We start from the raw sequence: 15487 nt of genomic DNA, 5'->3' as shown, positions 1-15487 counted from the left end.
AGCATGTCACTGCATGTCCCCGCCTACCTCTCCAGCCCACCAAACAGCTGACCATAGTAGATGGACTGACAGCCCCTCAAATTCATTCATGCCTCAATCCCCAAAAATCTGTGAATATGTTACCTTACATGGTCAAAGCAACCTTACAGGTTAGGCGATTGGGTTGAGGATTTTCAGCTGAGGACACTATCCTGGATTACCCGGGTGGGCCAGTCTAATCATGTGAGTCCTTGAAAGTGGCCAGAACAGTGGGCCAGAGATACAGCATGTAAGAAGGATGTGACCCACCAGTACTGTCTTTTATAGAGACAAAGGGTCATGACCTACAAAATATGGCAGGCTCTAGAATTGGGAACACCCTTGAGTTTACAGCAAGAAGGAAAAGGGGGACCTTGGCCCCACAACCATAAGAAACTGAATTCTACCCACAACCTGGATGACCAGGAAATAGACTCTCCCCTGGAACCTCCAGAATGGAACAAAGCCTACAGACACACCTTGATTTTAGCCTGATGAGACCAATATCTAATTTCTAACCTCCAGTACTGTAAGGTAATAATTTTTTTCCTACTTTAAGCCACTAATTTGTAGTAATGTGTGATGGCAGTACTAAAAACTGAACACAAAAGCCCTAGATCTGAAGAATATAGCAGAGTGAAATTCAAGTAAAATCAACGTACCCGCGTGGTGGTGGCGTGCCCACACTTGACCCCTCACTCTGCCCCTCTGATGTGTCCTGTGATCTGTGGGCCTAGATACAAAAAAGCTGATCTTTCAGAGACCTGCTACCACAAAATAGTCCAATATTACTTTACCCAAGACTTACTGTAAAGTACTGAAAGCCTTTAAAAATGTCTTGAAAATGTTTCAGCAGCAGCAAAGTGATGATGGCATATCTCTTTATTCCACTGTGGCTAAGATGGCTTCGCATCAGCCTCTGTCCCTCCATCCCTCCCTCTTTCTGTCCCCTCTCCCCTGTCCTCCCTTTTTTTTGTCTCTGCTTATCCCTAAATTGCCATTGATTATGGCCACTAAGAAGATGATAGTTTTCTTTCTTTAGCGGAGACGTGTAATCTTGAGGAACAGTTCTAAACCTTTCTATAGGTTCTATACCAGTTGCTCCCTGGACATACGAAATGATAAAATTAAAACAATTATTTTCTTTCTTCTTTTTTAAATTAAACTTTTAAAAATGTGTGTGCAATTGTGGTTTTTACATGTAGCTGTGAGAAAGGAAAGAGAATTATCATGTATACCTTTTATCGGATTGTTGGTTCACACCTTCACTCCCTTTGGAGCTCTTTGGGCAAAATCTGAAACTGGATCCCAACACACAGAGAGCAGAGAGAGACCGAAGAAAGCAGCAGGCCATTCCAAATTGGTAGATGGCAGCTACAATAAGCAAGAGAACTTACTTATGAGGCTTGTCTTGCAAGGCTGCAAGAGCAGATTTTCACACCTGTCTCTAGAATCTTCAAAGTATATATGGAGGTCTCAGCAGGGTCAGTCACATATCAGTCCAGACGGCCTCAACAACACATTGCAATCTCAAGGCTAGGTCCTTGGGGCCGCTTCTAGCACAGGGAAGACAAGCACTATGAACATTCCAAGGATGTACAGGGGATGAGGTCTAGCTATCAGGTCAACCAGCAGATGCCCTCTATGACTTCCTCCAACACTAGTTTACCCTAATGGTAACATGTCGCAAAATCTAACGCACGATATCACAACTAGGATACTGACATATGTACGGCCAAGATACACAATATTTCCACAACTACAAGGATTCTCATGGTGCCATTTTATATCCACACTCACTTCCCTCCTGTTTCCAGCCTTTCCCTGGCAACGGCTCTCCCTTTCTACAATTTTGTTATTTCAAGTGTGTTATTTATATATATAAATATGAAAATACAAATATATTATATATAATATAAAACATTATATACATGTATGTAGGTAGATAGATAGATATGAAAATGTAACATTGAAATTGCTTTTTTCACTCAGCTCAATTCTCTGGCGAGACATCTAGGTTGTTGCTTATATTGATAGTTTACTTTTTTTTCTTTCTGAATAGTATTCCATGGTATGGATGTTTAACCATTCACCCGTTGAAGGATGCCTATGTCGCTTCTGGTTTTTGATTGTGATGAATAAACCTGCTATGCCTGCTATAAACATTCAAGTAAGGATGTTGTATGAACATAAGGCTTCGTCTCTCTGAGACGAATACCCAGGGGTGAAATTGCTGGGTCATGGGGCTGTAGCACGTTCAGTTTTTTAAGACACTGCCAAACTGCTTCCAGAGTGATTTTTCCATTTTCCACTCCCACCTGCAACAGATAAATGATGAGCGACTCACTTTCTCTGCATCCTCACCAGCCGGCACTTGATCTTGTCAATATTTTTTATTTTAGTCATTCTGATGATAGGTGTAGAGTGAAATATCATTGTGGTGTTAATTTGCATTCCCTAGTAGATAATAAGGTTGAATATCCTTTCATATGCTTATTTGTCATCAGTAAATTCTCTTCAGGGAAACGTGTTTGTCTTTTGCCCACGTTCTAGTGGGATGTTTTTTTGTTTGTTTGTTTGTTTGTTTTTTACAGTTGAGTTTTGGGGACAGTTAAAAATATATTGTAGATACTAGTCTTTTGTCACATAGATGTCTTGCAAATACCTTCCCCCAGCGTGTACCTTGTCTGTATTCTCTGAATAGGGTCTTTCTCAGAGCAAAAGATATTAAACTCAATGTAATGTATCAAATTTTCTCTGTATAGATTGTGCAGTTGCCAGGTCTAACAACTTTGGCCTAGCCGTGGATCCCAAATATTTTCTCCTATGTTTTGAACTAAAAGTGCTATAGTTTTATATTTCACATCTCAGTCTGAGATTCATTATAAGTTCATTTTTGTATATGCTGTGAGACTTGGTCAATGTCCATTTTTTTTTAACATAGGAATGTCCGATTGCTGCAGCAGTATTTGTTGAAAAGGCTCTCTTTCCTCCATCAAATGGCTTTTGCAGCTTTGTTAAAAATCGATTGCACACATTTGTGTGGGTCTATTTCCGGTGTCTCTCTTCTGTTCCATTGATCTATCTATTCTCCCACCCATACCACACGGTCTTAATTAACGTTAACGACATGATAAGCCTTGAATTCAAGTAGGCTGATTTCTACCACTTTATTCTTCTTTTTCAAAATTGTTTTAGCCATGCTACTTCCTTTGTCTTTCCTTGTAAACTTCTACAATAATCTTATCTACATCTGAAAAAAAAAAAAACTTGCTGGGATTTTTGCAGAAACTGTGTTAAACCTAGATACGAATTTGGGGAGAAGTGACACTTTTACTATGTTGAGCCTTCTAATTCATGAGCACAGTATGTCTCTCAATTTATTTGGAGTGTGATTTCTTTCATCAGTATTTTGAGTTTTTAGCCAGAAGTCCTGTGTATGTTTTGTTTGATTTACAGCTAAGCCTTCCATTTCTGGAGTAAATTTAAATGGCAATGTATTTTTAATTTCAATGATCATGTTCTCATTACCAGTATATAGAAATACAATTGGTTTCTGGGTGTTGACCTTGTATTTTGCAATCTTGCAATTTTTTAGCTCTAGGCTCTACATAGACAATTACATATTCTGAAGGCATGAGCAATTTTATTTCTTCCTTTCCATTGCTTAGACTTTTTATTTCCTTATTATGCCTATTACACTGGACAGAACTTCCAGCATTACAGTTGAATAGATATGATATCCTTGCCTTGTTTCCAGTCTTCGGGAGAAATAATTCAGTCTTTCACCGTAAATATAAGTATAATGTTAGCTCTCGGGTTTTGATGGATGTTTTTAATCAAGTTCAGGAAGTCCCCCTCTATTCCTATTTTTCTAAGAGTCTTCTTTATCATAAATGGCTCTTCAATTTTGTTTGATACTTTTTCTGCACTGATTGATGTGATCGTGTATTTTATTTTCTTTCTACCTGTTAACATGGCGGTTTATATTGACTTTCAAATACCGAACTACCCTTGTATCCCTGAAATAATCCTCAGTTAGTCATGGGTGTATAATTCTGTGTATATATTGCTGAATTATGTTTGCTAGTATTTTGGTAAGGATTTTTGTATCCATGTTCATGAATAACACTAGTCTATAGTTTACTTTCTGTCTCTCTAGTTTTGCTATCAAGGCATACGGACCTCGAAAAATAAATTGGGAAGTATTTACTTCTCTTCTATTTTCGGGAAGATATTGTGTTGAATTGGTGTTATTTTTTTCTTTAAGTATTCATAGAATTCTCTAGTGAAACCATCTGGGCCTGGAAAGTGTTTTAGGAAGGGTTTTCCTTTCTTACAAATGTCCTTACTAGTTACAGGGCTGTTCAAATGACTTGTTTCAGGGGCGCCTGGGTGGCTCAGTCGGTTAAGCGTCTGACTTCAGCTCAGGTCACGATCTCGCGGTCCGTGAGTTCGAGCCCCGCGTCCGGCTCTGGGCTGATGGCTCAGAGCCTGGAGCCTGCTTCCGATTCTGTGTCTCCCTCTCTCTCTGCCCCTTCCCCGTTCATGCTCTGTCTCTCTCTGTCTCAAAAATAAATAAAACGGTAATAAATAAATAAATAAATAAAATGACTTGTTTCAAATTGGAACAGTTTAGATAATGTATCAGTTTCCTAAGCCTTCCATAACAAAATGCCACTAACTGAGGGACTTAGAACAGAAATGTATTGTCTCACAGTTCTGGAAGATAGAAGTCCAAAAGTCCAAAATTAAGGTGTCAGCAGAGTTGTGCTCCCTCTGAAACTTGCAAGAGAAGGATCCTTCATTGGCTTCTGGTAGTCCCAGACACTCCTTGGCTTATGGAAGTGTAATTCCAATCTCCGCTTCCCTCATCACATGGCTCTCTCCCCGTGTCTCTTCATATCATCTTCACTCTACATGTGTGCATATCCAGATTTCCCATTTTTATAAGGACATCTGTCATATTGGATTAGGGCCCACCCCAATGACCTCATCTTAACTTGCTGAGATCTGCGAAGGCTTTGTTTCCCAATGTATTCACATCCTGAAGTACTGGGGGTTAGGATTTCAACATATCTTTTTTGGGAGAACACAATTCAACCCATAACAAGGACTTTGTGTTTATCAAGGAATTGGTCCTTTTCATCTAAGGTGTCAAATTTACGTGTGCAGAGTTGTTCACAGTATTCTCTTATTTATCTTTTGATGACTGCAGGATCTGTGATGACCCCCTATTACGGACTAATGTCAGTAATTTGTACCTTCTTGGTTTTTTGTCCATTTTGCTAAAAGTCTGCCAATTTTATTGATCTTTTTAAAGACGCATCTCTTTGTTTCATTCATTTTTAAATTGTTTTTCTGTTTCAATTTCATTGATTTCTATTCTTTATTATTTCCATCCCTTTTCTTGATCGAGGTTTATTCTGCTCGTTTTTGGCTAAGTGCTTGAGGAAGGAGCTTAGATTATTGATCTGGGAATTTTTCACTTTTCTAATACGTGCATTGACTATGATAAATTTCTCCATCTGGTTAACTATTTCCACAAATTTTGATATGCTGTATTTTCATCTTCGGTGGATTCGTTGTGTTTTTAGAAGTGTTTTTTAAAGTTTATTTATTTATTTTGAGAGAGAGAGAGAGAGAGAGATTGAATCCCAGCCAGGCTCTGCACTATCTGCACAGAGTCCGACATGGGGCTCAATCCCATGAACCATGAGATTACGACCTGGGCTGAAACTAGGAGTTGGATGTTTAACCTACGGAGCTGCACAGGAGCCCCTAAAATTTTTTTGAGACTTCTTCTTTGACCCATGCATTATTTATAAGTGTGTTGTTTAGTTTTTAAGGTTTGGATTATTTTTCTCTTATTTTTCTGTTCTTGATTTCTTCTCTATTCCATTGCAGTTGGGGAACACAACCATATATGCTTTCAATTCTTTTAAATTTGTTGAGATTTGCTTTGTGATCTAGGTTATGGTCTATCTTGGCGTCTGTTCCATAGACACTTTTAAAAAACTGTGTATTCTGCTCTATTTAGGTGCAGTGCTTTCTAAATTTCATTGGATCTTATTGGTTTATGATTCCATTAAGTCTTATAGCCTTGATGATTTTCTATCTAGTTTATCAATTGTTAAGAAAGAGTGGTTGAAGTCTGTAACTATAATTGTGGATTTGCCTATTTCTCCATTCTGTTCTATTAGTTTGTTGCTTCACATATTTTGCAGCTCTGTTGTTCGGTATGTACAATTTAAGGGTTGCTATGTTTTCTTGGTGGGCTGACCTTTTTATCACTATATAATCTCTCTCTCTGTCTCTGGCAATTTCATTTGCTCTAATGTCTATTGTACCCAATGTTAACATAGTCACACATGCTTTCTCTTGAATAGTGTTTGCACGATATATAATTTTCCACATTTTCATTTCACCCTTCTTATATAGTTCTATTTGAAAATAATTTCTTACAGACAGCATATAATTAGTCAAGTTTTTATTCCACTCTGCCAATTTTGGTCTTTTAATTGTATTTAGACCATTTACACTTAATGTAATCATCAATATACTAGGGCTTAAGATTGGCATTTTATGTTTTTTTTGTTTTCTCTCTCTTTTTTTTCTGTTTCCTTTTACTGGCCTTACTATGGTTACTTAGCATTTTTATTATTTTAATTTCATTCATCCATTATGTTTTGAGCATATCTATTTATATAGCATTTCTTAATGATTTATTACATATTGCATTATATATATAATATATATATTATATATATTATATATTAATATAACATTATATATATAATATATATAATGTTATATATATAACATATATAATATATATATAAATAATGTTATATATATAATATATATTATATATATAACATTATATATATATTATATATAATATAACATTATATATATAATTATATAATATAATATATATAAAAAATATATTATATATATATATCTTATCATAGTCTACTGGTATTTTCAATTTATCAGTTTGAGGACAATATAGACATCTAAAATCTCATATGTCCCTTATCTTCTTCCTTTTATAATATAACTGTCTGACATGTTTCCTCTACATACATTTAGAAGCATATCTGAGATCGTTTATAATTTTTGCATTGTCAAATATAATTTAGAAAATTTGAAACAAAATAAATACTTTTGTATTTACCATACTACTGCTGATGGCATTCTTCTTTGCTGATGTTCCAAGATTTCTTCCTTATAATTTCCTTTACATTTAGAGAAACTTCCTTAGCCATTCTTTCAGGGTAGGTCTATTGGTGACAAATTATCTTAGTTTTCATTCATCTGAAAATGCCTTGATTTCATTTTCATTTCTGAATAATATTTTCACTGGACAATGGATATTGTGTTGACAGCTCTTTTCCTCAGTATTTGAAAAATGTCATGTCACTAACTTCTGTCTCCATGGTTTCTGATAAGAAACCCACTGTTATTTGAACTGTTTTCCTTGATGGGTAAGGCAATCTTTCTCCATGACTGCTTTCAGTATTTTGCACATGTCCTTAATTTTCAGAAGTTTGTGATGGGCCTTAGTGTGGATTTCTTTGTGTTTATCATATTTGGATTTTTCTCAGCTTCTTGAACCTACGACTTTATGTCTTTTGCCAAATGTACGAATTTTTCAGCCATTTTTCTTCACACGTTCCAGAGGCTCTGTTGCTTTTGTTTTTTTAAGTCGATTTTCTGTATTTCTATGTTCATTTTAGATGATTTACAAAATTTCATCTTCCAGCTCACTAATTTTTCTCCTCCACCCTCTTCACTGTTCTGTGAAATCATCCATTTAGTGTGTTATGTTGATTGTTGTATATTTAAGTTTTAATATTTCCCTTTGGCTTTTCTTTATGTATTCTATTGGCTTGCCAAGATTCTCTTAGGCTGTCTTTCAATTTCTCATTCATTTCAAGTGTGTTTGTAGTTGCTCATTGAAGCAGTTTTATTACGGATACTTTAAATTATTTGTCAGATAATTATAGCATCTCTGTCATCTCAGTATTGGCATCTATTGATTTTTTTTTTTCATTCAGTTTGGAGTCTTCCTGGTTCTTACTATGCTGAGTAATTTTCTACCGAAGTCCTTGCATTTGGGGTATTATGTTAGGAGACTGTGAATCCCATTTAAAGATTTGTTTTTGTTGACTTCTTTCGGTGCTGCTCCTACAGGACAAAGGGGCTGGGTGGGGAGGTGATGCTGCCTCATTGGTGCTAGGTAGGGATGAGTCTAGGTTCCCCTCTTGACTTTCTTTGACACTTGAGGGAGAGGGATGTCCTCCTTGCTGCTAGATATGGATGGGGGTTCAGGCTTCTCACTAGTCCTAAGCTTCCATCACTAGTCTGGTAGAAGTGCCTAGGTATCGTTTCCCATGTGGTCTCATTACTTCTGGGTGGTGGCAAAAGATCTGATTCTCCCACCCCGCCATGCCTAATGGGGGGGGGGCAGGCATCATTACTGCTGTGCTGTATGAAAATACAGGTTTCATGGACACCAAGATGGGGAGGGATGGCTACAAATGCCTGGCTCCCTACTCAGCCTTCTCCGACACCAGCTGAGCTGGGGAATTGGGATTCTTCCTTAGAGCCTCGAAACAGTAGAATCTGGGTTTCCCACTTGTCTTTTGATGGTGTTGGTAAGATGGGACTACGGGATGTGTGTGTGTGTGTGTGTGTGTGTGTGTGTGTGTATGCATGTGTGTGTTTTCGGCCAGAGCGTAGCCATTACTATCTGCAAATCTTCTGTCTTGTTAAACTGCCCCTTTTCTGGTCCTATGGCTAGAGAGAGGAGAGGTGTTTTGCCTGCACCCACCGACATTTCCAGTTTGCCAACTTCTTCCGCCCCACATCTGGGATATGTGCAGCCAAAAGAAAACCGAGGAACTCCCCACAATGTCAGTCCTTATGGCCCAAGTTCCCTAGCTTGTCTGCCTTCTTCTGTGTACCTTTGTGTCTTCTTCTATTTTATAATCTCCAGAGTTTTTAGTTGCCCTTACCAGGAGAATAGGGCAAATACACACACTCCATCTTCCCATTTGTGGAAGCTCTCTGATTTTCTTTTAATATATATATATATATATATATATATATATATACACACACACGTATGTACATACGTGTATATATATATATATATACGTATACATATATATATATTTTATAATGAAAAAGGATCAGAGTCAACAGTGTCCTCTCAAAAGTCATTTGTTAACACCAACATCTTTCTTCTGAAAACGAATGTCATTTTTGCTCAAGGAGATACTGAAGCAGGCCCTTGGGGATTTCTCTGACGGCCTTTCCTTCCAGGGCCTGGGTGCTGGCCTCTGATGGATGACCACAGTCATGGGTTTGGAGACCTCTATGTGCACACAGGCTTCTAGCAGGCAAGAAGTGAGTGAGTCACAATTAAGCAAAATGAGTTAGATGAAGAATTTGAGAAGCAAAAACAGGAAGAGAGTCCACGTAAAGAAAGACTAGTTGGGACATCAAGGACAGTGTTGCTCTGACTTATCAGCCAATTACATGGTAGAAGACACCAAAAATAACATCAGATCTAGCAACGCAGCCAAGGGAATGGTGCGCGACCAGTGGGGAATGTGGGCATTGCCAGCAGTAGAGCGCGAACGAGGGAAAGTGGGTGAACAACTTCAGGGCTGAGACCCGCCGCACCCCAGAGGCAGAGGGGAGGAGACGCGACGGCAGGGCGGGGAGAGAGACATCCAGAGTCCCCTCTGCTGGGCTCCGGGAGAGGTCGGGAAAGCTCCGAGGGAGCCTCCAGAGCCCTGGACCGGGTCTGCGGCGGCGGAGGGCAAAGGGCTGGAGCTCGGGCCCAGCGAGCCAGCGCGATCGGAGGGGCGACGGGGAGGGGAGCTCCCAGCGGTCGCGGCGGGCAGCGCTTCCCGGCCGGGGCGGAGCGTGTCCCCGACAGCGGTCCCAGCCTGCGCGCGCCCGTCCGTGCGCTCCGGGCACCGGCTCCTCGCGCCAGACTTCCGTCCTTCGCGCGCGCTTGCCGCCTTTCTCCCCCGCGCGCGCGTCGCCAATGGATGGCAACTCCCTGCTCTCCGTACCGAGGTAAGACCCGCTTCCCCCTTGGCCCCACCCAGTGGCCCTCGAACTCCGTCGCGCGCCCCGGGTCGCTCCCGAACTTGCTCCGGGGACTCCAGGGTCTGAGCTCGGCTTGGTCTGGCCCCGGCCGAGCGAGCGGCCCCCGGGGGACGGTGGGCCCCCGTCTAGTGCACCACCGGGCGCGGAGCTGGGTGCGGCCTGCGCGCCGGGGCGGCTCGGGGTCGGGGGACAGCCCGGGCCCGCCTCGGGGGTCGGGGCTGGGGTCGGCTGTACGCGGCGGGAGCCAGACTTTCCGTGGGCACAGCCTGCGCGGGTTTCGCGCCCTGTGGGGGGACGGGCTCCTAGGTGGGGATGAGCCGAGGAGGAGCGAGACCAGGGCAGAGTACCCCATCCCCGTGCATTTGGGTCTGGGCAAGGGGGTGCGAAGGAGGGGGGGGGTTGCCCCTAATCCCCGACGGCACCCAGGCTGCGCCCCACCGAGACCTGGGACGGCAAGACCCGGTCCGCTCCAGTCCCACCCGCCCCAAGCGTCCCCACATCCTAGGCCGGTCTGCGCTGGCCGAGCGCGCCGCCGGCCTCCACCCCAGCCTGGGGTCCCCACGCGGGGTGGGTCGGGGACGCCGCCTCCGACTCGGCCGGGTGGGAGCAGCGTGTTTCCCTGGGAGGCGTCTCTTCCGGTCTCCTTCTCTCCCTTTGCCCCGGTTCCGCGCTCCCTCAGACTCAGTCCTTTGCGAATTTGGGAAACTGAGATTTTTATATTTCACCCCCCCCATAAACCTTAGCGGTAAACTGAGGCTGGAGCGCCGCCGTTCCCTGAGCCGAGCAGGTGGTTTTGCGCTCTTTGCGCAGCTCGCGGAGCGACCACCCCGAGCTGCGGCTCCGCGAGGGGGGTGCGGGGGTCTCACTGCCGCCCGCACAGCCCCACCTCTCCTAGGCGAGGGGCTTATAGGTGTCGCTCATCTTGTCATCCCCTACTCCCCCCTTTTCCCCCAAGCACACTTCTAGGCAGTTCCAGCCGAGATGATCAGGCACAGGAATAAACATTTTTCAGCTCGCATTCTTGGAGAGCAGCGAAACCCAACATCCAAGGGCGAGGGCACACATGCAGCAGATACTATATTGCCAAGCGGCCAAGATGGGGATGAGAGTCGAGGGGGGTGGGGGGTGGCAAAGGACCGAGACTGCTTTTCAAGCGCGTTGAAGGCTGCCATCTAGAGACTTGAAGTCTTTATTTATATTCTGTAATGAAATGGAGCTTTCCCAGCTCCACAGGCAATTTCCTTTTTAAGCATCCCTTTTCTGCGGGGTAGCGAAAGGGTCGGAAAAGGCCCACGGTGGTGTCTATGCCTGGCCTGAAGCTGCTGTAAAGTGAAAAATCTCTAACCCTGGGGACAGACACGGTCAAACTACCATGAAGTCTTTCCATTCTGCCCTAATGCATGAAAAAGACAGTTAAGACCACAGGAAGATTTTTTTTTAAGTTATGTATATATATATGTACACACACACACACACACACACACACACATTGCTACTGATTTTTAGGGAAAAGTGTGAGGCATTTGAAAGTGAAGCCAATTGGGGGTTTTGCTACCTGAGATCACGAGAATTGAAATGGTAAACTGTGTGATTCCCACATTCCAACAGAGACACTTCTGGTAGGAGACGGATTGCGTTAAATGCAAGTTTGCAGATCAAGGGTGCTGGGCCTGAATCAAGATTGTATTCCTATTCAAAAGCTGGGACATTTTCTGAAATATTAAAATTCATTCTGCCAATTATTCCTTAACATTATTTCTGTTGCAGTATTGTAAAAAAAAAAAAAAATGACCTTATGAAGAGCGGACCAATGGCAATGATATTGCTCTGTAAAAATATTAATATTGATTTAATATCAGCTGCAGCAAATTAAATTTTGAATTTAATTTTGAATATTTTTGTCCATTCACCAAGACATATCACATTTCCACAAATCGGTGTAGTAATTCAGATATTTTATCAGCATCCTTACTCATATGAGAGATATTCAGTTAACTCTAATAGATGAGTTAGTTTGATCCTCTATTTCACTGAATACAAGAAACATAATTTACTTTCTATAATATTTAATTGGAAGCCACAGGCATTGATATACAAAAAGTAAACTAGAATTACAAAACAGTGTATGGAAATGCTGTATTATTCATTCCACTTGTCCACAAAACTGAATAAAGAATTGATCACTGGAAACTCTACACAAGCTTTTACAAGAATATGGCAATGGTCAGAAAAAATCAAATTGTGGTCGATCAATATGTGTGCTGTCTAAATATGAAATAATGTTTTCAGTGTTTACTAAATTGAGTGATTATAAATCACTTTTTCTATAAAGAATTATAATGCCATTGAAGAAATTTTGTTTGGCAATGGGGTAGGAAAAAGAAAATGATCTAGCTATACATTGAGTTAATTATAGAATTTTTGGTGTGTTGGCTTTTACATGTTCTGAAATTTTTCAGGGAATCAAAGATATAAACGAAATTTTATTCAAGCAGTGTTTTGTCAAGATTGATCTAAAACTTGTATGTGATTCATACACTGTAGATGCTTTGAAGCATGGTTTTTTTTTTGAAGGAATTGTTTATGCTTCTTTGGGTTGTTATACTATATATTACCTTACCTCTGTGAAAGCTCCAATTAGTTCTTAATATGACACTTTTAAGTCTACAATACATTATGTGGATCACATTACAGATTTCTTTAAATCACTGGTTGTCAAAGCTGGAAGGTGTTTCCAATAATGGGGCTGAGCTGTGGAAAGATGAAATGTTCCCATGTTAGTTGCGTTGTAGGTCCAGACCCCACCTGTATCCTGACTAGTAGTCTAGTTTGAGCGAAAAACATAAAACAAAAAAGAAAAAAACAAAAAGCAAAAAAAAAAAATGAAATCTGAAAGTTTTTAAGATAGTCATTTATTTTACAAAAAGTTTATTTGATTTGCTAAGGTGGCAAAACTAAGTATTATGAAAATGAAAGAGAATCCCAGGACTCTTCACCCAGGATGTTCCATGCCGTGGTACCCTGCACTACAGTATAGTAACTACTGGTGATGGACGGAAGGGTACCCTCACTTGCATTGGTAACTGGCGTGTGTAAATTAAGGTTTATATTTTATGAAGTGTTAGCCTATGTATGCAATTGTTCGATCAGTCACATCCCTGTGAGTGAATACAACAGATATAATCATCCCCACTTCCTAGTTGAAAAATTTGAAGGAAAAGGAAATTAAATGAAGAAAATAATTGGATTTAAAAAGCCACGCAATAGTATGTAGCAAAACTGAGTCATCCACAGAGTTCTTCTGGCTTCAGGTTTAATTTTCTTTCTTGTATTGATTAAAAATCCATACCTTTTTTTTTTTTTTCAAAAGGGGGAAAAAGATTTCTGATGCACAGTTGGGACCAACACTGGTATCATTAGAACACATGGGGGCAGCCTAAAAGCAAGGTCATCTTTTAAAGCCAACAAATACTGAAAATGTCATTTTTGTGAACAGAAATAAGTTGTCACCTTGATCACATCTAAGGTTGAATTTGAAGTTTCAGAAAGGGGACGTCTCATTTCCTAAATCACTTGGATTTTTTATACTGTACTATTTTTTTTTTATTTCATTTCGTTTGGCTTACTGGATTCTATTTCAGTAATGCTTTTATATGGCACTTTGAATGAGTAACTTATCGAACAAAGATCGACTTTTGAAAAAAATAAACTCTTTTGATTTAGATTTCCTGTGAGTTTATTTTAACCAAACCTAAGTTTAACCTAGCAACATTTCACTACAACCCGCCAGAATCTCCAGGCTTTTCTCTAGGAGTGCTGGTTCTGGAGAAAAACAACTAGATTTTTTTCTTTCTTTTTTTTTTTTTTTAATGTTTATTTATTTTTGAGACAGAGAGAGACAGAGCATGAACAGGGGAGGGGCAGAGAGAGAGGGAGACACAGAATCTGAAACAGGCTCCAGGCTCTGAGCTGTCAGCACAGAGCCCGACACGGGGCTCGAACTCACGGACCGCGAGATCATGACCTGAGCCGAAGTCGGACGCTTAACCGACCGAGCCACCCAGGCGCCCCCTAGATTTTTTTCTTTTTAATGGAGCAAACAAGGTAATACTATAAACTAGACTATGGTCTTCTATCCAGTTTTTATTGAAAGGTTATCTGTTTTCGAATTTATACAAAAAGAAAAAATCAATAGGACATGACATTTCTGTGTCCTAGATATCTGAAACTCTCAGAAAAGATGAATCCATCACTCCTAACAATTTGAGGATCAAGGACAAACAACAGACACTGTCTTAAATTTAGTGTAAGCTGAAGGCCATTCTCATTCCTGGAAATCACATTCTCTTCAAGAGCAGTGCTGATGTGACCACATTCTCCAACTCAGAATTTTCAAAGAAACATGACCCAAGAGGTCCTATTTCCTTTAGAGAAAGAAACTGGGAATTAGTCAGTCCTGGTACTGAGGACTCTGAGATCCACATTGCTGCAGCATATTAGGTATCTGAAGAAGAGACAGAAACTCTGAAGACAATTTACCATAAAAACAATATTATAAAGAGTCTAGAAGTTCACCGATAATCCCACATTTCACATACACTTTTAGGGGCCCCTGGTATCTGTCCATGTGGTTCCTTTAGTATAAAATATGTATCTGATACCCAATAATCAGTTTTTAAATAAACTGTTAGAGCTCTTCTCATTCACAAGGGGTTGCCTTTGTCTGGTACTATTCATTTTAATGGGGTTTTATTCTGTGCATGAGAGTAACAGCTACGGAGACTTGTAAAGTGGTGTATTTGATGTCAGGAGACCTAGTGTTTAGTCCTGTTCTGGAATTGATGGCTGTGACTAGGCAAGTTGCTTGACCTGTGGCTCTTCTGTCTTCTCCTGGATGTAATGATATAGACCCTGAGTATGCTACTCTGCTGGGTCGCTTTTATTTCTAACCCACAGTGTTATAGACAGAAACAATGACTCTCAATTGGGCCTGATATGGATGAACATCTCATTCTCCTAAAAGTGACAGATGAAGTTAAGTCATTTAAAGAAACTGAAGCGATATACCCATCCAAAAAAAAAGTCCAGCTTAGAGAATGGATTGGTTCATTTTTAACTGAGAAAATGTTTATTTATTTTGACAGAGAGGGAGAGAGAGAATCCCAAGCAGGCTTCGCGATGTCCGTGCAGAGCCTGATGTGGGGCTCGATCCCATGAACTGAGATCATGACCTGAGCTGAAATCAAGAGTTGAATGCTTAACCTACTGAGCGACCCAGGCACTCTGGTTGGCTTATTTTTAATGCCTCCCCATAGGGAGAGCAGCATAATGCTCACAG

The 15487-nt window shown here is 40.7% G+C and overlaps 1 protein-coding gene across 1 annotated transcript in view; it reads left to right on the top strand.

Moving 5' to 3' along the window:
• The first annotated feature begins 10050 nt into the window (after positions 1–10050).
• LOC102966740 (SPHK1 interactor, AKAP domain containing) overlaps positions 10051–15487 on the top strand; it is a 160401-nt gene continuing 154964 nt past the window's right edge. The window contains exon 1 of the mRNA XM_042995545.1: positions 10051–10116. Coding sequence (XP_042851479.1) covers positions 10085–10116 — 32 coding nt within the window. The 5' untranslated portion in view covers positions 10051–10084. The remainder of the gene's footprint in view (positions 10117–15487) is intronic.

This window comes from Panthera tigris, chromosome C1, assembly GCF_018350195.1.
Source record: "Panthera tigris isolate Pti1 chromosome C1, P.tigris_Pti1_mat1.1, whole genome shotgun sequence".
Classification (NCBI taxonomy): domain Eukaryota; kingdom Metazoa; phylum Chordata; class Mammalia; order Carnivora; family Felidae; genus Panthera; species Panthera tigris.
This window is presented reverse-complemented; position numbering and strand designations above follow the sequence as displayed.